The 25,376-nt window shown below is 38.7% G+C and overlaps 1 protein-coding gene across 1 annotated transcript in view; it reads left to right on the top strand.

Annotated features, from left to right (window-relative positions):
* The window catches only part of Ptx1 (pituitary homeobox homolog Ptx1), a 35,559-nt gene extending 27,142 nt beyond the window's left edge, over positions 1–8,417 (top strand). Inside the window, exon 4 of the mRNA XM_018551869.1 lies at positions 7,590–8,417. Within this exon, the coding sequence (XP_018407371.1) occupies positions 7,590–8,417 (828 nt within the window). The remainder of the gene's footprint in view (positions 1–7,589) is intronic.
* Positions 8,418–25,376: the final 16,959 nt, after the last annotated feature.

Below are 25,376 nucleotides of genomic sequence, written 5' to 3'. Positions count from 1 at the left end.
CTCTCTCTCTCTCTCTCTCTCTCTCTCTCTCTCTCTCTCTCTCTCTCTCTCTCTCTACGTAACTTCTTGATTCTTAGTTCTCAACTCTAAAAGTGTCAATTCTCAAAAGTATTTTTTGGACTTGTAAATAATTGTTGAGATTATTCCTTTTGTGTCCTCGTAATTACTCTGTATTGTAATATTAATACTTCTCTGCTTGGGATTTAAACACCTTTAATACTTTTTAAGCCACTCTTTTTCAAAACAGACTTAATTTTCACTCTTTAAAGTGAGAGATTCCACTCTAAAAAATTTGAAAAGTCTATTCTGATATGTTAGGATCAAAGTAATCGATATGTACGACATAAAAGAGAAATATATCTGGTATACAAAATAAAATTTCTTTTCTCTAACGTCAGAAGAATATCGACTATTCCTATCCCAAGTTGTTGATATATGAGTAAACGTTCGTTGTCGCGCGGACGTGACGAATTTTATTCATATCCACTCCTGATGGCCGATGGTTTGCCGTGTTTGTTGCATGTTCACCGACCGATCCTACTCTCGAACATACACGCGTGCGCACCGACCACGTATGCAGGGTATGCAACGATACAAACGCAGCCGTGTCCCGTTTCCCCCGTGTCGGACGTGGCCATTCTCACTGATCCATCTCGACGTTATAGCGAGATTTATGGAGACGCCACTGTTGGAACCCGAGACTGTGCGAGATCGGGTAAGGAAGAAGACGAAGAGAGGGAGCAACGACCAGAAGACGGAGAGTGTATTTCGCGTGCGAAAACGTGTATGGGTGCATGTAGAACCGCAGAAAGAAAGAGAGATGCGTTCAGGACAAGAGAGGGAAAAAAAGAGAGAATCTCAAAGCTGAGATAGAAAGAAATATCGTATGAGGAGAGCGAGAGGAAAGAAACGGGAAGATAGGAAGGAAAGAAGAATTCATCCTGGCAGCCATGATGGTCGCGGTAAGCGCATAGTGAGTCTGCCATAAGCGAGCAGCTGCCTTCTTCGTGTACCGAAAGTATTTATTTTCTCGCAAGACGAAGCACTTAAAAATTACTGGGATGCTGTTTCGCAAAACTGTGAGTGGGATTAATTGGCTCTGAGCGAATGGCAGGGCGCTCAGGAATATCGACAGAAATTAGTATAGTGACATGAACTTTTTTTCCTCGCCCCCAGCGAGGCGACGCACCGGGCGAGAGAAAGCGGATGTTGTTATAAATCGCAGACGGTGTCGCGAGAGCTTTCGCAAAGAGATGTAGGAGTAGTTCAAAGTTACGAGTGGCGAACCGCTTATTCCCGACAGACAAAAGGTTTCCACCTTCGCACCACCGTCAAATCCCCGCGAAGCCCCGGATATCCGGCGGTATACTTCACGGAATTTACTTTTAACGAAGTGGTGTCGTGCCGCCGCCGTCGTGTTTTCGGCTCGTAAATACCCGACATCATCACACCTGTTTGTTCGCCGCGGTAATTGCTTGCCCTTTTCGTAATGACAGTCATGATTTTTCTAACGCGATACAGCACGATCAAATTAGATAATGATGAAATAAAGGCTATTTGAATAGCGACGATAATGCGGTAATATTAATAATGAATATTCAATAACGTCGCAATTATAACATATGCGATATAATATATGATGGACAATATTAAATTCTGGAAAGCAAAAAGTAAAGAAATAATGACTTTTGAAATTGACGTATTAAATGTATTAAAAATGTTATGATAAATATTTCTGTTAAATGTGATTTGATGAAGAGAGAGATAAAGCAAGATTTATTAATTCTTAATTTCCCAATGTATATTTTGACTGGATATATTCTGACGCATGTATACAATTTATTTCGTACATTTCAAACAATTATTAAGTTCTCTAGTAATGTTTAAAAATCATTATCTGCGAGATAAAAACATCAAATTATATTATATGTAAGACCAATAATATAAAAATTGTGCTGAACAAGAAAGAGATAAAACACGGGTTAAAACCAATTCACGGTTACAATAAAAAAAGCAGAGGAGAGAAATATGAGGGACATCAAGGTAACGTTTCACGAGACAAACGAAAGGCGCGTCGAATTATGGATAGGCGAAAGGAACAAGACATAGAGAGATAGAGGGAGGGAGAATGAGGAAGCGAGTCTGCGGCGTGAAATCCTCGCGAAGCCCTCGGATATCCGTCGGCTCCTTCACGGAATTTATTTTTAATGAAGTGGCGCTTTCGCACGCGCGCGCTGGTCCTCGCAAGATTTTCGGGAAACCTGCCACGAATCCACGGTGGCCACGGCAACGCTCCTCCTCGAGTTACCTTCCGTCTCTATCCCTCCGACGTGAGAAGAAGAGCGAAGTAAGGGTGGCGGGGAGGAAGGTTAAGAAACAGGATAGGCAAGGAATAGAAGGGTGAACGTGAGAGTAGCTCCGTGTCTTTCCCTCTTTTCCGAAAAGTCTCTCTCGAGAAGAATACAAGACAACGTGCGCGTGCACGATCAGGATAGTTTCGCGAATTTCGAGAGGTCGTAGGTGCGCGATACGTCGGGAAACGGAGTCGGAGGGATGGTGGATAATATAATGATGGCGTCGGGCTGGGCGAGGAGGGGCGGGGCTACGAGGGGATCAATATTATCCTCCTCCACCTCCGTTTCCTCGTCCATGCGTCTCTCTTTCGCTCTCACTCTCTCTTTCACTCTCTCTGTCTCTCCCTGTCCCTCTACACCCACGACTAACCTTCTCTCAGACTCCCCCTCGAAGTTCCCCTCTAGCGCGACCACCATCACCATCTCCACCCTACGAATGTCAGGTTTCTCTCCCTACCGTCTCCCACAGCCTCCTCCTTTAGCTCGTCCTTCGGTTTGTCTCTCCTTCTTCCTTCATCTTGTAAAGGACGCGAACTCGCACGAATTCACGCGAACGTTTCGCACGGAATGAACGAGATCGTTAACCTAGACGCACAAAAACGTGAAAAAAAAAATGCACGCTGCGCGTCGGGAGATTTAAATTTTTGGTGTTTACACGTCGCGATGGTGTTTTGAAATTTCTTATATTTTATCACACAAAAAAAAGAAACTAAATTTTGTGTCAATATGAAGTGAGCGTATCAGACACTTATTATATCTACCCAACTTGTATTTAACCGTAATCAAGTCACATATTCTAAAATATACGATGTATTCATAAAAGAACAACCTATTCTGAAATTACACCGATCTATTTATTAAAAAATATTTTGCAAAATTTAAAAGAGACATGCAGTAACGATTTATATAAATTTTCTGTTCATTTTATATGAATTCATGTTATTTCGTAAATTTGTAATATTGATCGAAAAACGGATTAATAAATAGCTATTTTAAGTTAATTCTATCGACAAACAGTAATTTCAAACTTTAATTCAATTTATTAATAAATTCAGTGTGTGTGCATATTTATAAACAGCGCTATAAATCGGTGCTGTAAAATTATGCCCTAGTTCGGTTAGAATATCGTCTGAAAACTGTTCCGCTTAAATAGGCCTTACTGAAGAGCCGGGGCAGTCCGGTAAGACTCGGTTGTAAGACTCTCTTGACCGAGGAACTAACGGCGCGGCATGGCGCGCAACTTCTGAGCGCAATGGAACAAATCGCGGTTACCCGGAGAGCCCGGAGCCCGATGTTAAGTCACGGGATTACCGCGGACGGGCCGGTGCGGTATTCGAGGGTGTCTCTCTATGTAGCACGTAGACGTATGTGCGGCACGGAAGACGACCATAGGAAAGAGCAACGTCGCGCCGACGATAGAATGGGACAGAGGGGGCCGTACGGGGGTGTGATTGATGAGGCATCCCCGGTCACGGTCTCATTACATTTATATAAGCTTTCGTAGATTGAGCCGAACGCGTGCGTGAGCGAGAGGAAGAGAGAGAGAGAGAGAGACCGAATGGAGGCTTACACGGTGGCGAGGGGTCGTGATTTGATGAGATTTTATTGCTCGAATGATGTGACGCGACCATTGTTCTCTGCGAGTCAGTTGCCAGGCGGAAAACAATGGATTCGATTTATCGCGTCAACTGGACTACCCTCGAAAATCGTATCTCGACGTTTTCGATTCGGGCTTTAAATCTTTTATTAAAAATTACATAACTACGGCAAACATGCAATTTTGTGTGAAAACAGATTTCATGTATCGCCGCTTGGTGAGTATTTTATGGATATTCGTCAGATTGGATTGGAAACAGCTATTAATGAGATTAACATAATATAATAATTAATTATATCATTATAAATTATTATCGGAATACACGATGTGCCCGTTTGGGGTGTATTTATGTCACAAGCGCGATTTCTCTCACGATTCACAAATCATTTCGTCGATAGTTGGAATCCAATTGGTCAAGCGATAGTTTTCACTCGAGCTTCGAGCGTACGTTCGGCGACGGATTTGTGAATCAAAAGCGTTAAGATTCTCCTGGGTCATTCCAGATAGCTTCAGTCAAGATTCCGCGACGCTGTTAAACTTTATGGGCGCGGCATCTTGTGTGTACACGCTGCGCCTTTGCGCGAGAGAGTTTATTGATTCTCGAGTCGCGGCATCTTTCGCCCGCCGTACCATTCTGTCCTATCGAATTTACTCCCTCCTGGCTTACCGTCGTCGCCTATGGTGCCGCAACTTCGTAAAATCCAATGATGTTTCTCGTGTGGCTTATCGATGCGAAAAAAATTCGCACCTACACGTATATCCCACGAGGACAGATCAAAGATAAGTCGGTCTTCATTGACAAAAACCGATAACAACGTATTAAGTGGTGTAGTAGGAATAAAAATGAGAATTATTTTTGAAAGAAATCGGTGTAAAGCTATGTGCGTGTGAATTAATGAGCTTTAAGTTAAGACTAATCGGTATTCGCAGAACCTGAATATTTTTATCAATTATACGGGGTCTACAATAGAAGTCGCAGTGGTCGTAGAATCTTAAGTCGTAGAAAATTAACCAATTATAGTCGATTGTTGTTCTCATATTTGATTGTGACTGGTTAATTTTCTACGATTTAAAATCCTTACGATTGTTACGGTTTCTATTGTAGATCCTCGTATTATATTGTGAAAAATTTTTTAATAATTTCTTCAATTTTTTACAACCTCACATAAATTTATGTTATTATATAATTTGATATTCCTTTGATCTTGACTTCAAAATAAAAAATTATTTAATTACGTTAACTTTAAGTAAAGATACATTAATTTAAAGTACATTGAACCCGCAAATACCGATTAGAGTTAAAATTCCAATTTATTTCTGCACATCTATCCATTGTCTATATATCCGTTACCTATATTGTCTCGTTAGGATTATTCCGTTACGTTATACTATGAAGGTTACTAGCAAATTCGGGCTGTTACGTAGTAAAGTTCCAGGAATAATCGTTGAGAGGAAAGGACATTATTCTTCATTAGCTAGTCTTCCGCTCCTACTTTCAATGACCCGTCGCGCCTCTTAGCGTTTCCACGGCGTGATCGTAAGGCCATCCATCTTACGGAGTATTCCGCCGACCTGCTTCACCCTCAGTACCTTTCCCCCTTTTCTTCCTATCTTACTTCCCCCTCCCCTCTACCAGCTACTCAACTCTCTCTTCGTCGAATACTTACACCACGACCCTCCGCGTATGTCGCGTTTTCCTGCCCCTTGGCTTACAGTTACGCGAGAGCGACGTGTATCTAAGCGCAACCACCCGTATAATTGTTGGGGGCGAGCAGAGACGATGAAACGGGCGTCGTCAAGAAAGAGAGGCGACATAGTCGGAGGACGCCGGGTAGGTAGGTAGGGTTTGAGGTTGAAGGGCGAGCGAAGGAATAAGGAGGGTGGAAACGGCTGACGAAGTTCGCCGTAGTATCGAGCGTGAGAGAAGGGCCGCCTTGAATTAACGCCGTCATATTTCAGGATGGAGAAGCTCGCCGGGGTTTTCTTGCTATTTGTCTCAAGACTCACCTACCACGTCTACCACAGAGCGGAACCGTCGCCCGTTGTTCTCTTCGTTGCGTTCATGACTAATAACCCATGGCGTGCGAATGTTCACGAAATCTGACAAGAAATGCTATGCATTGCTGTGTCTTCCCTCCGTTTCTTTCTCCGTTCATTCTCAATGTACGAGCTGTATACATTAAAAACAAAATCTGGGAACGGAGGGTAGCATTTGTACATCACGAAAAAAAATATCTTTTTAAAATATTGGTTATTCTAAAAATAGAAAGGAAATATCGAAAAAATATATATAATTGATATTCCTCTATTAAAGAACCCCGCACTAATTATACATACGAAAAATTAGGTCCAAGTGAAATAAATTTTCATATATGTATAATGTAGCTTACAAGGAACAAAAGATGTCACAAATACAAACTCAATAATGGACAGTTTTTAAATTATAGTTTATATCAAAGGTATATTAATACACCATAGCTCGAAAATCATCCATTATTATTAAGCCCTGTAGCGACATTTTTTCTTCATCACATTATAAGCTACATTATGTATAAAAATTAAATCATTTCACCAAGACCCAATTTTCCATATAATTACGGTCCTTTCTTAAATAACATTCTACACATTATAATTAACAGTTTCTGTTATCTATTATAAATATAATCTATGTTCTCTCTGTAATTACCGAACATAGATTGCAGAAGGAACATGATTTCGATTGAGATAACATTCAAATTTTAGACGAAAAACCTTCTTATAACAAACGATTAATTTCCGAGATGATAAATATCAAAAAAACAAAAGAACAGCTTAAACCTTCAGACTGATACCGACGGTTTACATAAATTATATGTACCAATTATAAACAAAATTTATGATACTGTCTTGATCTTATTCTTATGAAATCTTTATGAAATTTTATTTAATTTTTTGACCTCTAAATATTTACGTAGAAAATATTTCCCAAAATGGATACAAAAATATCTAGATAAAGTTATCCGTAACTCTTATCTAGAAGTGAAAATATTGGGCATTAGTCAAACTAATAATTGTTAGCACTCAGATAACGAATGTCATAACGATTACACATAGTTAAATATTTAATCGTTTCGTTCTATCAATAATTTAATTATCTGACTGTTATATATCTATTTATTATAATATTGTATCTCAATGTTATATAGACGATTTTTTTCTCTGCAAAAAGATATCCAAGACCACATTGTGTGATTTTATTGAGACGAAGATATTGCTTGTTCAATTCGACAATATTAACATTTTCTTAATCTCCTTTTTCTCTAGAACATCGGAAATAAATTTCGACATTCGATCTTTTAACCGATTTGGTAACGATTTCGCGATATCTCATAGAAGCTGTCACTTGGTCTTGTATTTTCAATATTGCTATTTATCTGAAGAGGGCACAATACAGATACCGAAATATGTAATAATTTGTACAATTTATATCTAATTTCAATATATTTATACTTATTTACTCTATTTTTAATCGTAAACCATTGACCCTTATAAGCCCCTTAATTTTTTAATTGTTTTAAACTTCAAGTTCTTTATTATCTATTTTCTAAAATAATTAATATGCACATTTTTCTCGCAACGCTCTGTTTTTCTCTTTTTAGGTCTGGTTCAAGAACAGGAGGGCGAAATGGCGGAAGAAGGAGCGTAACGCGATGAATGCCGCCGCGCAGGCCGCAGTGGATTTCAAGTCGGGCTTCAGTACAGCCAGTTTGAACGGTTTCATCACCCAACCGTTCCCGGATCCTGACACTCTCTACAGCTCGTATAGCACGTACAACAACTGGGCGGCCAAAGTACCATCGCCGTTGAGCGGCAAGAGCTTCCCCTGGATGAACACTCTGGGCTCAGTCGTGCCTGCGGCATCGCATCATCATCATCACGCTCAGGTCAGCCCAGTGAATCCCTTTAACGCTGCAGCGACGTCAGTCGCGGGCAGCCACGTGGGCGGCATGTCAGTTTCGGTCGGCCAAGCGGCTACGTCTATGTTGCCGGGCATGGGCTCTGGTCTCGGGGTCGCGAGCTCGCCGGTCGCTGCGTCCGGCGCGGCGTGTCCGTACGCGGCGCCGGCGGCACCACATCATCCATATGGACCGCCGGTTTACACGCCTCACCATCGTTCGCCCGAATCCTGTACAGTGATGACATCGAGTAGCATCGCGTCGCTACGAATGAAGGCGAAACAGCATAGCAGTGGTTATGGCGGCGGTGGTGGCGGCTCTTTCGGCGCAGGTGGTACCGCAGGCGGTACCACAGCCGGAAGTATAAGCCCCGTTAGTTCGAGAGCGTCTTCCGTCGGTGGTGGTGGTGGTGGTGGCGGCGGTGGTTTGAGCGCCTGTCAATATGCGTTAACAACAGCGGCCGGAGCAAACCCTCATTCTCCGGGCGGTCCCGAGGCGCACGCTAACGCCACTGCCAGGGCCCAGGTCTGAGGCGAAGCGGGGGCTACGTCTAGCCCCCATCATCACAGTGTAACGAATCCTAACTCGGGGAGTTCCCTTAGCGGCGGCAGCAATCAAGTGGTGCCTACATCCGCCACTGCGGCGGGCGCTGCTACAGGTCAACCGAGCGACAATCAGCTCAGATCGCAAGAGTGACCCAGGCCTAGGTCCGCCGCCTCGCCGACGCTATCGTCGACGCCCTCGTCGACGACCTCGCACCCGCATTACCTCATGTACGATGAGGACGGGGCTACGGCGGACCAAAAGATGGAAGTGGACGAGCGAGGTGTTATCGAGGCGAGTAGCATGGTGAATTCCGAACAGGTGGTAGCAGCTACTACCGGCGGTATCGGCGTGGGAGTCGGTGTAGGAGGACCAGGTACGGCCACTGGAACTGGTACCGGATTGACTGGTTACTGGCAACACGCGACTACCGCCACCGGCTACTGGCCATCGTTGTTCGACTGTTGGACGACGCCACCGATCGCATCCGGTTCGCAGACGCTGTCTTTACCGCGGGATGACGATTGAGGCCAGTAGAATTTTATCGACTACTCATGCGTTGGCGCTGTCCTGATTCTCTCAATTTATCGCGAAATCTCGTTTTGTTTCATTAAACATGGAATGTTTGATCTAAACGAATATGGTTCAGAGATATCACATTTATATTTCCGCCGAAAAGCGCAGAAACGATTTCATTGTAGTTAATTAAAAATATATAGTCGAAATGACTTCTTCACATGCCTTTATAAAATTCATAAGTATCGAATGCGAAGTCACTTATTGTGTGTGAATGTCCTGTAATTAGTTAATACTTAATTGAAATTGAACGATGCGATGCAAATTTCGTCGCACAATTGGAAATATTTTATTTGCGAGCTTTTAATTCCTCTGACAGCTAATAATCTTCAATTTCGAGATCTTCGTAAAAATTGAGGGTAAAGCAAAAGGGTAAAGAACCAATGTCTGTCACAATAAAAGAATTGACAGAACTCACAGTTGAAAATATTTGGTTACGTTGTAAATACACAATATTATGCGAGTAATCGGCTACGTTGGACGCAATCGGCAAACTGCAAGTTCCACTAGTTCGATGAACTCACATATTCCTCAAGACAGATAAAAGTTAATGGAGTACAAATGTTAAACTTTCGCCGCGATGAAAGATATATTTAATCCCCCTTCCTTATTTTCATTTTAGTATTTTTAATTTAACAATTATGTTTATTATTCAATTACGATGCTAAATATACATTGCGATAAAGCAACGAAATAGTATCATCACACGGCGCTGAAAGAAACGAGAGAAGAAGCTTTCTCTGAAAGAATTATATAACGTAAACGTGCTAATTGTACGCGCTGCTTTAATAATTTTTTCCTGTGTAAAATTTGAGGAATGGGGGTTAACTTGTAAGAACAACGGCGCTAACAAAGATCTCTCGCGGATCACGTACTCACTATTTTGTAGATATATGTATAGTAGAACGCCGGATTTTTATGCCGAGCGTAACTGTATACCAAAAATTGTTATATTGTAATGACGATAATAACGATTATTCAGCAGAACACTAAAATATTATAGGCTGTAAGTAAGCGGATTGTGCATTGTACAGTGTATGGAGCAAAGAAGTATCCTATCAATTAGGCGTACGTTATAAATCTGAATTAGTATTGTCGAATAATTACTAAAACAATATTCACAGTATCCTCGCGCGGCGCGTGCAATTGGATTTTTCAAGTCCGTCGATTCCTCTTCCTCTTCGTACTCATATCGTTCCAAAGACAGTGTTTAACTTATACGTATATACCCTTGATTGTGTAACTAGAGAGGCGTTAACGTAATCAACGAAAATGTCCTATTTTTATAAGTAGCTTATTATTTGATAGACCACGCGTTGTGAGACAACAAAAACCAAAGCTAAACCCAAAAAATATCACGTATGTATAGTAATTATGCCGCGCGTTGAGGCTACAGAGATAATTGTATAAATTATTACACATAACGGGGGAGTGTGGTGGTGCGTCGGGGAGATTTTGACGGGGTTAAACGACGACGAGACACGGCGCGAAACGACGGTCGGCTTCGGAAAAGTCGACATGCGAGCGGCCGATCGCCATAGAGCTCGAGGTATAGTCACGTAAGATAGGCGTAAGAAACGACCGCTATTTTGTATGAATCCCAATGTCGTACAAATGTTCGTCGTAATCACATATCCCAGTCCCTGCGGTGAGTGATTCGTAACGTCACGCAGAATGTTCTTCATTCCCGTTTGTCACCTCACTCGCTACGTGTAAACGTTCCTACTGGGCGATATTGAGCGCCATAAAAGGCCCCGTTTGTAATCTAGTCACAATAAAAACCAATTCTATTCTAAAACAATGACTCGGAAACTATATCCCCTACCCGTGCGAGAAGAGTTCGCCGATAAGATTACGTTTTTTATTTCGTACTAACTTGTTTTACGTTCTAGCTGGGTTTTTTTTTGGTGATTTTAAGATCGGTCGTCTTTTTTATATTTAAACTTTACAAACGCCAAAGTAAAACAATATCATATTTTAAGGCAATAAATATAATGAGAAATATGGATTATAACCGATCTTATGCAAGAAAAACTATAACATTTTAAAAATAGATCCCCGTGTCTTTTAAAGATTAATGAACCTCGTAAAAGAGGGTACGATTTTTTTGTGACTATTCGGACTCGTTTTATTTTTACATTTTCTTATGTATTTTTCTTCATAGGAACCAAAAATTATAATAATAATATATCTTTTAATACAGTGAAGTAAAAAAATCCTTATTCACATTACGCAATCGCTATCTCAGTTATGTTTCAAACATTTAAAATTGGCTCAACAAATGAAGCATAATTGAGATAACGATTTCGTAACGATGTGTGTGTGAATAAAGATTTTATTAACTTTATTCCAAACACGTTATATGCCAATTGTTCTTTGAATTGTTGATTCAATTCAACTGTGAATTAATTTTGAATTGATTAAAATATAATTGATAGCAATTTCGTAACAATGTCACTTTATTGCAATGTACCAATTTTTTCTTGTGTGAATGTAGTATTATTATTATAATAATTCTTTGTTTCCATGAAGAAAAATTCTCATAAGAAAATATAGAAATAAAACGATTCTTAAACGATTACGAAAAAGTAAAAGTTCTACTATGCTTATTTAGATAAAAGTAATTATATTTGCATCGAAGATAAAAGCAGAGGTGTGGAAATATAGCCGATACTTTCGCGTATCGCTCTTCGTGCTGTCAAAATACAAAATAGAAGACTTCATTCGAAGTGGGGAGATGTTGGGCAATGAATGCCGATACATGATCGTGCTATTTATAGGTAGTTAGTTATACCCCTCGGACATTGAGGGAGCATCGATAACCTACGCGAAGTCCACATGCATGCCAAGCGTGTAACGTATTGCATTACGGTGGTCGGGACGTGGCGATAAATTATGCACCCTCGGCTGGCACGCGAAGGGTCGATTGCACGCTGGGTCGCAACTCACCCTCATGTGCTAAACTAAACTAAACGTATATTACAATGATCGTGGCATCGTTAATGGCGCAGCAGTTATAAGATGTTGCACAACCCCGTATGTTTCCCTATTATATGCACGGCAGTCGCGCATTAAGAAAGCCATCGGCTTTATTACGATTCGGTGAATAATAACTTTCGAGAAGTAATGCGTTAATTATATCTATTAATTACATTGATTACTATTTAATGGTTGGTTCATATTATTACTGCAATACACAGAATATGGCTTATTGTCGTCAGATTTAATTATATTGTAAATACAACGTTATCGTATTTTTTTTAAATTTTGGTAAGATTTTATCACGCTGCTTAAAAATTTTCTTAATTACGAGTCCAATGTACAAAGAAGCGTTTTATCTCTTCGCCAACTTATCTTCTTCCGTAATCTTATCATTTATAAGGCGCACGACACTTGTCTAAAAAAAAATCTCAGAGAGCACTCCTTTAAAACTTCATTATTTACAGTTAGAACGATTAAAAAATAACTTTTTTTTCTTTATCTATATAAACTCTTTCAATATTTGATGATATGTTGACGGAAAATCACTTTTCTTCTCGTACGTGTATTAAACATATTTCAATCATTTATTTCTATCTGATTTCGCTTTAAAAGAGAATATACGTGGAAAAAACGATTTTGCTGAAGTATCTAAAAATTTAGCTATAGATACAAATCTGAAAATAATTTTGTTGAATCATCAAAACATTTGTATAAAATACTTAAATAATTATGTAAAAAGTTTAAACATTGATGGTAAAGTGCTATAAAAAGTTTTAACATTCTAGCAAGTTTAGTGTCCAACATAATTATTTTGATAGTTTAAACAAAATTATTTTCAGATCTAGCTAAATTTTTAGATACTTTAGCAGTCATTCCTTGCTTTGTTTCATAAATTTAAAAAAAGGCAACAGTAATGGCAATTATATATAGATATAAGTGACAAAGGTATTATTTATAGAATTAATGTAGAATGTACATATATATAGTTTAATAGACTATTTTATAATTATTGTAACCATAAAATAGTTTCTTCAACTATTATGTACATTATTAATTCTATTGTACATAATATAAAATTTATACATAGTTAAACATGTACCTTAATAACGACCAATAAACGAGCAAAATAGAATGTTGAATTGAAAGATATTTAATATATATTTAAAACATAAAACTAAAATTATTATATATTTTAATAATTTTGATAAACTCTCTCTCTCTCTTCTCTAAAATAATAACTTTAATAAAATTATTATATTTTTTTATTTGTTATTATATATAGTTGTCATCTGTATGTATAGTTGCCACCACTCTGTACATTAAATTAAAGTTATCGGCTTGATATTTCGATGAAATTTTTAACCGCGCGATACTAGATCTCGTGAGAAGAAATAAAAAGAGGAGTCTTCTCTCCACCGTCCTACTTTCTTGTCGCCTCGTTCCGTAACAACGAGTCCTCCCCAGCCTCTTCACCGGTCTCCAATTCAGAGCAGGTAATTCGGTTCTCGTCCGCCTCCGTATGTCTCCGACGAACATTTGAATACGGACGAGCTTCAGCGAGACGTGGCAGGAAAACGAGAAGCAGGAGGTGGAAAGAAATAGAACGAAGTAGGCTAGGGTGGGCCGCAACCCTGCCATCCACGTTTCTTCGACGAAATGACCTTCGCCAGTAAAAAGACGTGCCGGGACCGTCATCGTCTCCGTCGGCTTACGAACAGTCACCGTAACTCCCGAAACTTCTCTCGGCGGAGTGAAAGCACGTGGACGGCACGGGACGAGGAGGAGGAAGCGGAAGGTTGAAGAACCGTCACAGCGGGACGAATCGCGGGAGGGCGAAAGACGCAAAGACGGGCCCGTTGAGATTCGAGGATTTACCCGCGGAATAAAATCCGATACAGCCTCGTGAATATGTTGTTCTTGCTTACGGCACTCTCGCTCTGCCATGGGCGACGCGATCCATCCCCCTTGCGACGAAGATGGCGAACAACATACGTGCCCTCGACTCAGACGATGTTACGGTTCGACACACGTCACTATAATCCCCTTTGACGTTCTTACGATTATAGAATTATGCTAGATTTGCGATAAACTATTGGTATCAGTTAAGATCCGTGATTCGATGGATAATGTCAAAAATATGAAGGAAACGATTTTGTAGCAAAAATAAAAATATTTTTTAAGATAAGAGCAATTAGCAACTTAATCTTACGATGAATACCGACACTTCTATGAGAATTATTTCTATGGTTAACGTTGATGTATCTCGATTATTAATTGAAACGAGCGTTTTCACGAAGCTCATTGCTTCCTCTCGTTTACGCGCCGGAAAGTTTGCGCGGATCACGCGCTCAAAATATCAGGCGTCTGAGTAAGATAAAATGGCAATTAACATTAACTTGAGCAATGTGTCTCGTAAGGGGTCATAAAGATACCGAGCGGCGTATCTGCGCCATCATCGCGACGTTATCGTCGGTTCTTACGCATTGGCGTAATCAACGCATTTGGCAGGTTTCGCGAGAATTTCGCACCTTCGTCGTTATCTCATGCCGCCAATTTGCGTAGCCAAGGTCAGAAAGACTAACGTCGATGAAAAAAATTAATGACATTCAACGTCAATGATCATCGTCCGCAAAATACCTACTTTCAAATTTTTGAAACATTTGCCTCTGTCAATAAGAATATCTTGACATTCAAATACTTGAGATATATTTACACTTTTCGCCGATCCTCGTGCTTAAACGTGATCGACGTTAATCGTAAAATGTTGGATTTTAAATGCAATAATTTCTACGCGACGTCATTTTTTACGGCTTCTTTGTACTAGTCCTTTATGCAAACTATTGCACGACGTTATATTGCGCATATACCATATAGAGTAGATCCCAGGCATGGTGTTATTTATTGCCGGTACGTGAGCTATCGCCGGTAGTACCGTCTCGAATCAAGCAAACCGTTCTCGAGTTCAACTTACTTTCGAAGTTGCTTCGACTTCGCTTGTACTGCTCGTTCTTGTACCGAGGAACTCATTAGTGTGAAAATAATGTATTTCGTATTCCGGTAAATCGGATGGACTTTTCCGATAACTGATACTTGTAAAATAGTTATTCAACTTGTAAGACTTAGTTTTTGCACAATATTTTCTTGTATCGCTAATATTTAAAATTGAGAAATTTTCTTTTATTATATTTTTGTTGAGACTCTAAAAACCTTTTAATTATTACAAATAATTTAAATATTATAGTGTATATTAATAACATATTTTATTATTATATAAATTCTTCCTATATTTATACTTTTTATCTTTTATTTAAAAATTTGTTAGTCATATGCAGATATATAATATATAGAAAGGACTTTCATAGAAATTATTACCTACACTAAAGTCATAAGCCTGTCGCTGAATTAAATAAAATAATCGTAAAGTTAGATTAATAAACAAATCAATAAATAAGCATAAAAGATCACAATGATCATTTAAAAAGTAACAGAAGATTTGTTTTGAATCGATCAGCATTTTAATAAATTTTTTTTCGCTCTATCGTAAGAACTGTAACATCTGTAAGCCGATGTCGATCGGTCCATTTAGCGTCGATTGTTTTCGCGCATAGCAATCAGTCAGAGTGCGAAACGTTGTACTTACGTATGAACGCTGCGAACGCTGCCATAAAATCGAACTGTACTTGCATTTTGTCTCGGACGAAACTCAAGTGGCCCGGCATCTCAAGTGATGAAATGAATGCGACACGTGCCATCTGTAGAAAATAATAGATTCTTTTTCATTATTAAAATCAAACAAAATATAAATAAATGATAGCAATATCGTAACAATTAAAATTCCAACATACTGATAGTGAAAAAATTATAATTATGAGATGCAATAATTAATTAAACATACAATGAAATTAAAAGAGGGATAAAAGATCTCTTATTTGTCTGAAAACTCCACGAGTTAAGTGACAAACAACATTTTCTATATTTCATAAATAGAAGAATACATTTTAGTCCTGCTAGGATTTTTCTGATCAATCTTAACTTTGTGAATAAAAAAAGCACACTCTGATCAAAAATGTTTTTTTTATGCAAACTGCAAGAATATCGTCAAAATACGTTAGTGGTTACGTTAACGGTTTGGATCGCTAGTAAGTGTTGTAGCACGCCTATAAAGTTGGTACGTCGCGGAGACCATGCATAGATGCATATAAGGATCAGCGAGGGTACTACATAATGCATCACCGCGATTCTCTCCTAGCCCATTGTGTGCGTGTGTGTCTATCCGGCGTATACGGGCATCGACTAACGTGTTTCAAATGGAGCCCTTTGTGGCTGCGGCGTCGGCGTCGAGATTGAATATAAACGCGGGAATAAGAAGCCATTTTATCACGCTTCCCGTTGAGCTTTTACTCTAGTGAAATTGAGGGCTTAGGGCGGGGGCTTAGAGAATTGGGAGAATTCTTCCTCGGCTTCGTTTGCCGCGAAAATGAAATGACGTTGCTTCGTCGGGGAGAGAAAACCGCTCCGCGTTTCTCTGCCCGCGTTTAATTCTTATGGTAATCGTTAGCCACGCGCTTCCGAATATTCTGGCTCACTCGGTGTTACTTCGGCAAAAGCGGAGCGCTTTGCGATACGAATCTCACGGAAATAAGCGCACGTTTAAATTTGCTTGTACTTAACGAACAAACGCGCTCTTAAAACCTATTGTAGAAACTATTGTATGTCGACGCGTGAAAACAAATCGAATTGAATTATTGCTTTGGCGAAAATCAAATTATTGCAGATTATTCTTTGTTAATCATTAATTGTAAATCTGATTCAAATAATTTAGAAACATGCGCAGCATTTCAAGTATCTAATATTCGGTTCGCGAATTATGCATTGCATTAAATATCGAGAGAGATAAATCGAAATACCGTAGCGAAAGTTCCATGATATCTTTGGTAGCGACACAGGAGAAAAGGTCGCCACTGTCAGGATAAAAAGAACGCGCATTCGACGAGCACGCACGAAACGGTGTCGTTAAGCGCGACTGACGCATCATGATTCAACGTTCTGTCGTGGAAGAGGATTCGAAACGGAGAGCCTGCACCTGCAGGGCACTTTGAAGTAAGGTAGGTAATCCCTGCTCGCACGACGGCGACTAAGCCTTCATGATTTAGAAGCTCTTGGAGTATTTTAAGAGTCCCCTTTGCTCTGCCACCCCCGAAAACAGCCGCTCGTACAAGCAGTGCGTTCCTGTGTTTAGAAATGCAACACTGTCCACCGTCGTCTTGACTCGGCTAATCTTCCCATAGTTATGTTATCACTTTGTTCTCAGCATCTCTATATTATAGCCTAATCTCCGAGAATAAGTTGCCATTCCAAAAGTGAAAGCTTCCGTTCCACAGGTCAAACTTTAACTTTTCAACCGACTTACAAATGATAATTAAATTTTCTTGTGTGTGCTTGATGTATTTATATTTCTAAAAGAAATTTATATTTCCAAAAATAATAAAATCGCATAATTATATGTACATTTGTAAGAATATAACCATAAACATGTGATATATGTGTCCATGCATTAAAAATGTCTCATGAGAAATTACAATATTCTATAGTATGATATTATATTTACTTCGTAAATATACTTTTAATAATTCATATATATACCCAATAAACATAGAAGATGTAAAAAACAGCGTTAATATTATAATTGTTTAAAACCGAAAAGCATAAAAAATATTATTAATCTATTATACATATAAAACTTGTAGATATGTAAGACGAGGGAAAATGTTTGCGATTATCTCATTATCATGCTATTACACATAACGAAATCGATCATATATCATATTATATCCTTTCAAATTTCTTCGAGAAAATCAAAAAAAGATGAATAAAAGTAAAATTACTTCATGGAAGAGCAATAATAAAATTTACACCAAGCAAGCGTGAAGCCGAAAGCAAACGATTCCGGAAGCGGGTACGTGTACGCCAAAACTAACTCGTTGTAGAAGCCAGCTCGGGTAAAGAAAAAGAAAGAGGGTTGTCGAGATATCGTGAGAGAGAAACCTTTGGCCATCCTCTGGCAATGGCCCTCTTCAGCGACGTACCTCGAGAGCAGGCTAACCTCCTGGGCTACCACCTTTCCCAACCTAGCAACTACCCTCCGCCCTTCCCTTTTCTCGCTCGTTGAATCTAATTACATCCGCCAAGACCCACCCGCCCCACAAAGTGAGCAGAAACTCACGGGAAGTGCGGGAGAGACGAAAGGAGAGACCAGGAGGACCAGAACGAGGGAGAGAGAGATTAGACCCCGGAGATAGGGAGTAATAGAAAGAGGTAGAGAGAAAGCAGAGGGAGAACTAGAAAGAGAGAGAGAGAGAGAAGCAAAGAGAGGGTGAGTGTGGAGAAGCAGAGCGTTGCCAGGCGACGGAAGCCATCTTGGAGGGTTGCAGCCACTAATGGCCTAATGAATTTAATGGAGGCTCCCCGATATAGAGTAGCAGGAGAACCAAGGTGGAGAATAACGGAGGCGAAAGAAGAGAAAAGGAAGAAACTAAGCGTAGAAAGAGAAGAGTGCAAGTCGCCCTCGTCGTCGTCATCGTCGTCGACATTCTTCGCGCTTCTAATTCTCTCCAATGTCGGTGAACACGGAAACCAACAAACGGTGAGACTCTGACGTAGAAATGTAGAGAAAAAAACGGTCGTGGACAGGCAGAGCAAGTAAGAAAAGAGAGAGGAAAGAAAATCGTCGGTTTTCTAGACTACCGAGCGCGACGGAGGTGCATTAACCGAGCGTTAACATTCGGAAAGCCGAGAACGGTCTATCTCTCGGATTTTCGCAATTAAGTAAAGAACGAGTGTCTATCTGTCGCGCGTGGGAAGAAGCGGTGACTTGCACCGCGTATCTTCCCGCAAAAGTCGAAAGTAACGAATAGGGTAATTACTGACAAAAAAAAGACAAATAAAAAATAATAGCTGTTATGTGTGTGAGAATAATTTTTTAAACATATATAAAAAAGAAACTGTTATTTCTAGTTACAACGAAATCTGTGCTACAATCGTATTATAAAGTCATAATTATGTAAACATGTTTGCTTGGTCAAGTTACATAGATATCTGTTATCAAAGCTTGATTGAATTAATTATCGTTGCTGTGCATTGTCGACATCTCTCACGTAGGTACAACGTCGGTGAATGTTAACGTAAGCCTGTTTCCTCGCAAGGTATTTCGAGAGATTCGAGAGATTGATCGCCGCGTGCCTCGCTCACGCGTGCGCGTGGTGCATCACGATGTGGAGCAGCAAAAGAGTAATTCTATGTTAAAACGAAGAAAAAGAAATATGTCGCGTTTACGGCGACGACGAGGGCGTCGTTTGCCGGTACGTGCGTAGCGAACGATCCGAGAAGGCGAAAAAGTAATAACGGTTACAGGTGGCTTTTAAACCTCCCACCCGATCTACCCGGCCTACGCTCGCGCGGAGAGTGAGAGAGAGAGAGAGAAGGAGGGAGGAGTTAACTTTGTTAATTATTTTTAATTTTGCCCAGCCTTTCCTTCGCTTTGACACTAATAAGTGAGAAGATGAACAAATTAATGGATACGCCCACAATTGAATTGCGATTGACAAACAAAGCCATCGCGCACGCGCGCGAATTCTTTTTCATTCTGCGAAATTAGCAGAAGTAAACTTCTAAGATTCAATCGTGGATACTATCTAAGGCAACGTTTATCGCCTAAACAGTATAACGTCGGATTTCTCACTTTGATATAAGATTGCGAGCGTTGGAAAATGATTTCTGATAAGATTGCGTGCGTTGTATAAAAGAAATATAATATATACAAGAACTGTTGGTAAAACTCTTCTGTTCAATGCATTAAAAAAAGAAAGAAAATGTAAACTTTTCAGATAATACAAGTTTAATTTTAATTTTTTTAAAAGTATCACTCTTTGTAAATTTTTACTTTCAAAAAAATTAATTACAAACAAAGTTTCACATCAAAATCGATTCTCTAACGCTAATCGTATATTAATCTACACATCATTACATTATACCGAGTAGTTCAATGGAATTTGTAAATTAATTATACTCTAATATCTAAAACACTGGACAATCATTAAATTTATCAATTTGATGATCAAGACATGACATTGAACAACACTACATATATATTCTTTATTCTATATAAATATTGCGTTACATTTTTCTTTTCTCAACTTATTTATTATATTGAAGAGGACCTAAACTCAGATCGAAACGTTTACTTTTCTCGAATAAATTGTATTATTACACATTGTCAACCAGTGTTGGCTCTTATTGGCATTCTAATTTTTACTATTGATTTTTACTTTCAATTTGCGTTCATAAACGAGACTCGATTTTTATTTGAAATAAAGCAACACACAAAAAATAGAATAAATTATAAGAAAATTTATAACAAAAATACTATTGAGATAAAAGTATACATTAACAACATAAAATGTATAATTATACGATGATAGATTAATATTCAAAAAGAAATCAGATAGGGAAATTGTAAAAAATTAAGACATTTTAATTATTTTAAAATAAGACAAAAAAATATATATATGTATATAATTTATCTTTAATGCAAATTAATTAAATCGTAGCAAATATGATAATGCACGTATACACATGTATCAGTGATATCCCACTAACAGTAAAGTCAATAAGGCATCGGGCTTCCTAACAATGAAGACGCGCAGAAAATGATATGCTTAAGTGCTGCGTAAACACGCGCCAGCGTAATTGAAGCGTTGCGAAAAACGCGACGATTCTCATCGTTCCTCTATCTATGTTGACGTGGCGTGGGTTACAACTGTACGTTATATACGGGTTTCCTATCTTTACAATAATCTCATATCGTATGCGCCAGTTATCAGCGTGCAAACAACCCTTTCGAGGGGACCGCACGCGCACGTGTTTCACTCGAAATTTATCTGATTCGTGCGATGCGTATACATGGGCCTTCGTATACAGGCTCATCTCTATTGCCGCTTCTCTTCCTCGTGCTTTACAGCCAAGGTCTAATTGAACTCTGTGAATTCAATTGGCATAATTGTAACGCAAAGGTAAGTTATGATATTGAAGTATCTCATCTGTCTTTAATATCAATAAAATTTATTCCAGTAAAATCGTTTGAAAATAATAATCATCATTAATAAACAATTGTTCAGTATATAAGAAGTCAATAACAAATAATAAAGATAATTATTTTGGTACTTTAGTCGAAGACTGAAAAATGAAATTAAAATAACCTTTTTTCCAAACTACAAATTATCAAATTACAAATTTAGATCAAATAACAATTATAAATATTCTATTTCGAGAATATGCGAAATTTAATTCGTTTTATATGTATAAAAGAAGTATGACTCGATATTCGATTCAATTTGTCAAATATGCACGTATCATTTTGAACCTCTAAAAACGTACGTATCAGATAAAAGTAAGGCGTGTCACTGAAACCGAGAGAAATCAGTCGGTTTGTTGAGTAAGAAATGAATGAAACAGTCGGCAGCCTAGGGAAAATAGGGCCATGGGAGGTCCTGCAGGATAATTTCGAGCAGATGAGACAGGATTGAATGGACATCGCGAAGATGCGGGATAAGGTGACGAGCGAAAGGAAGAGGACACGATAGCGAAAAAAGGTAGGAAATGTGATGGAAGTAGAATCAAGAACAAAGAGCAAGAGAGGAGGAGTGGGCAAATAAGCAGAAACGAGAAGAGGAGAAAAGAGGGGGCAGACCACAGGGGAATACACGAGCGATGAGACGAGACCGGATGAGATGAGATGATAGTGTTGCATGTAGCGCGTGCGCGTACCGACTCAATAAACATCCGTGGAAGCCTCGGTAAGACCCGAGCCGCGCTCTGGATTACCGATGCTACTTTCCTTTATTTTTCCCGATGCGATGCCCACACCCCTTTCACTCTCTTTGCTTTCCTCTGCCTTTCTCGTTTTCTCTTGTCGTTTCCGTGGCATTACTTCCCTTTCACGATCTCTTCCCTTATCCGCCCGTCGTCGTTCTCCGTTTCTCTCTTTCACCCGCGCGCCATGTTGCTGCTTTTCTCTTCCATTCGCACACGCTGTTTGCCTCTTTCTCTTTTTCATTCTTGACTCATCCACGATTCTCCGTCCTTTGGCGGAACAGATGGAGAACCGTCACTCTCAAACTGTTTCCTCATCCCAAATTGTTACTTTCTCGGCCGAAATGGAAACTATCCCGGTATCCTATTTCCTGCTCCTACGCGAAACTGAGCTCTCGGATAATCCACTGATTTGTCCCGTAATCACGAGCCACCGGCCTTCGTCACTTTGATGCTGTGGTACTCGGTGAAGCGCAAATCACTCAACCACAATACACTGCACCGTTAAATAAATTACATGCATTTATGTATATAAAACTATATAGTCAAGTATTAATTGCTCTCCATATTACAATGAATATTTTAATATTGTATAATCTCACATCATAGACACACCTAAAGCAATTTCGTAAACATGATTTTAATTTTATAACAATAACTGATTCCTTAATGAATTCGGAGAATCGCCAAGGAATCATTTAAAGAATATATAGAGTAAGACAAATTATTTGTAACATTATTCATACATCTACACGAAAAAAAAAACAATTTTACTGAAGTATCTAAAAATGTAGCTAGATCCAGAGAGATCTTAAAATAATTTTATTTAAGAATACTTAAAATTCTTATAACTATTTTGATGGTTCAATAAAATTATTTTAAGATTTCTCTGGATCTAGCTACATTTTTAGATACTAACTACATACTCTATAGAGTACTGAAAAATATCATAAAAAGTTTTGACATAATAATTTTGATTCAAAAAAATGATTTTTAAATTTGTATCTAACTAAATTTTTATAAAATATACTTTAACAAAACTATTTTTTTTTTCGTGTGCTTGCAATAGAATTTGTGAAGTCAGAATGATGGATTTTACAAACTAAACATTTACAGTATTCGCATTTTGAATGCATTGCTGCAATTTCTTAATATTTAACATTAGATCTTCATTAAAAGTTCTCCAGTCTGGTCAAGGAATCAGAAATTGAGATCGGTGGATTTGGGACATCTCGTTGAAGTCCGTGATATAAATCGGGGACAGGTATATAGGAGCATACTAGGCGAAGCGATTTCCCTTCGGGGCGTAAAGCCGATAATCGATGAATCGAACCGCGTTTAATCATTCTTTCGAGCAAACGAGCGAGCGAGCGAGCGAGCCTGGGCGGTTTTTAGCGCGAGCGACGCCCGCCGCCGTTCCGCGCCGGGCGAAAGACAACGAAGAGTGCCGCCTAAAACCGATAATTGGCGACCGAGATTAACGTTTCTGTTGTCTCTGACGACGGAATAATGTGTACACTCGTACCGGCCGGTTCACTCGCTCGCTCTGCCATTGGCTCTGCCATGTGACTGCCATTAAAATCTCGGAAAGCAGCGAGAGCGAAGCACCCAGCGTAACGGCCGAGAGCCGAGCTCCCGGTAGATAGGTACATAAAACCGCTTTTACGGTGAAGAGATTAGCCGACGGATTTCGGCGCGATCGCGGGCGATTACGCGCCTTATAATATTTTAGTACTGACGATTAAAGGATTGGCTTCGTAGCTGATTCGCGAAACCTTTTCGCGGAACCTTTTCGCGATGTACTCTCGTAGCGCCCGCGCCGAATGACCGAGAACGTCGAATTGGTAGAATAATTTTCTATTCAATCAAATGTGTAATCAGCACGCTGACAGTGAGTCACCTATTATGTGAAAATGTGGTAAATATTTGATTTAATGATTACCACTCGTGTATAAAACGCGAGATATATATTGCATCAAACGGATTAACGTTTTAATTTGCGATATTACTGCGGCTTCATTGATTTCTACTTTTCGGCACATAGATAGGCACACAGATGTTCATATCTTGATGTCAATTAAAAAATGATATTTTAAAATTAAGTGTTTAAAAAAAATTAAATTATTTATACTTTCCGTAAATAACATTTTATGATAAGAGAGAGAGAGAAAGATACGTACGTTGCTTATACATATCTTACAAAAAAAAACGCAATTTCAGAGATTAGTGATTTTAAAACTTAGATTGCATTTATATTCGCACAATATAATTGTTTACCTATATATGCAAATATCTATTCAGTTATCTCAAAGATTTTCTTTACTAAGTTTTGATTAATTATTGGCAATGTGCAAAGGAATGCATGGAATAAAGAAATAATAGGAAAAAATGATATACGCTGATAAGGTAGACCTTACAGGGATATCGCTGCTCTCAGCAGCTAATGAAAAACGCGAGCGAAGGTGCTCGAATGCGAAGCAAGGATGATGAGTGGCGAAAGAGCAAGTATAAAGGAGCGGAGGAACGGAAGTACCCGAGAATGTGAAGTAGGGGTGATTTTGCCGAGGCCTTCTAAGCGGCAGGATTAAGTGCTACGTAAATTCTACAGCGTACTACTCCTTTCTTGCATGGATAAAGAATCGCCGCCGCTTGGTTAGACGCATCGTCGACGTAAGAAAAGTGAAAGTCGCTTTACCGTGGACACAAAAGGATTGCAGAAGGGATTACAAGAGTCTCGGTAAGAATACTCTCCGCAGCTTCCACAGGATCATTACTTTATGATAAACAACAACATGTAATTATAGATAATTTAATTATCGATAACGTATAATGATTAATGTTATACTTTGTATTTGTAAAAAAAATTAATACTCTTTATCGTAAATAATCTACTAATTGAATACACAATTGTTTAGCGATCAATCGAGAATAATACGAACTTAAATCGTAAATAATTTTGGAAAACAGGGGTCAATACAATTTAAAAAATTTTATAATTTAAGAAGGAACTTACATTAATTTGTTCTTCAGCAGTAATTGCTGTATGTTTAAAAAAAAGTTATATTATTAAATTATTTAATAATAATATAATAATTTTTTATATAATAATTTTAATTATTTTTTTTTAACGTATAATGATTTTAATAATGATGTACAGGCTGTACTAGAAGCTCGTAAATTAATATTACAAGATCAAATTTTTCATTTACAAATTAAATGTTTTCTAAAATCAAATATTTACATATAACTAAAACAGAAAATTTTTGCATTGCCGTCCGAGTCATTTAAAAAGTACTTAATTTCTAAATTGATCAGTTCCATTTTTGTATTGTCACGATTAACATTATATTTTATTTTATATTAATTACTGATTTTATATTTTAAATGATCTGAGTAACTTTATTTCAAATGATTCTTGAATAAGGATTTTCTGTTAGATGTCAACATCTCCTTCTTCCTTTAATGAATTTCTTATCACATTTACAACGAAATTCTTGCACCTCACCTCATATGTTGGATCTC

Source organism: Cyphomyrmex costatus, unplaced genomic scaffold (assembly GCF_001594065.2).
Source record: "Cyphomyrmex costatus isolate MS0001 unplaced genomic scaffold, Ccosl1.0 scaffold148, whole genome shotgun sequence".
Taxonomy (NCBI): domain Eukaryota; kingdom Metazoa; phylum Arthropoda; class Insecta; order Hymenoptera; family Formicidae; genus Cyphomyrmex; species Cyphomyrmex costatus.
Note: the sequence above shows the minus strand (reverse complement) of the source record. Positions and strands in the feature narration are given on the sequence as shown.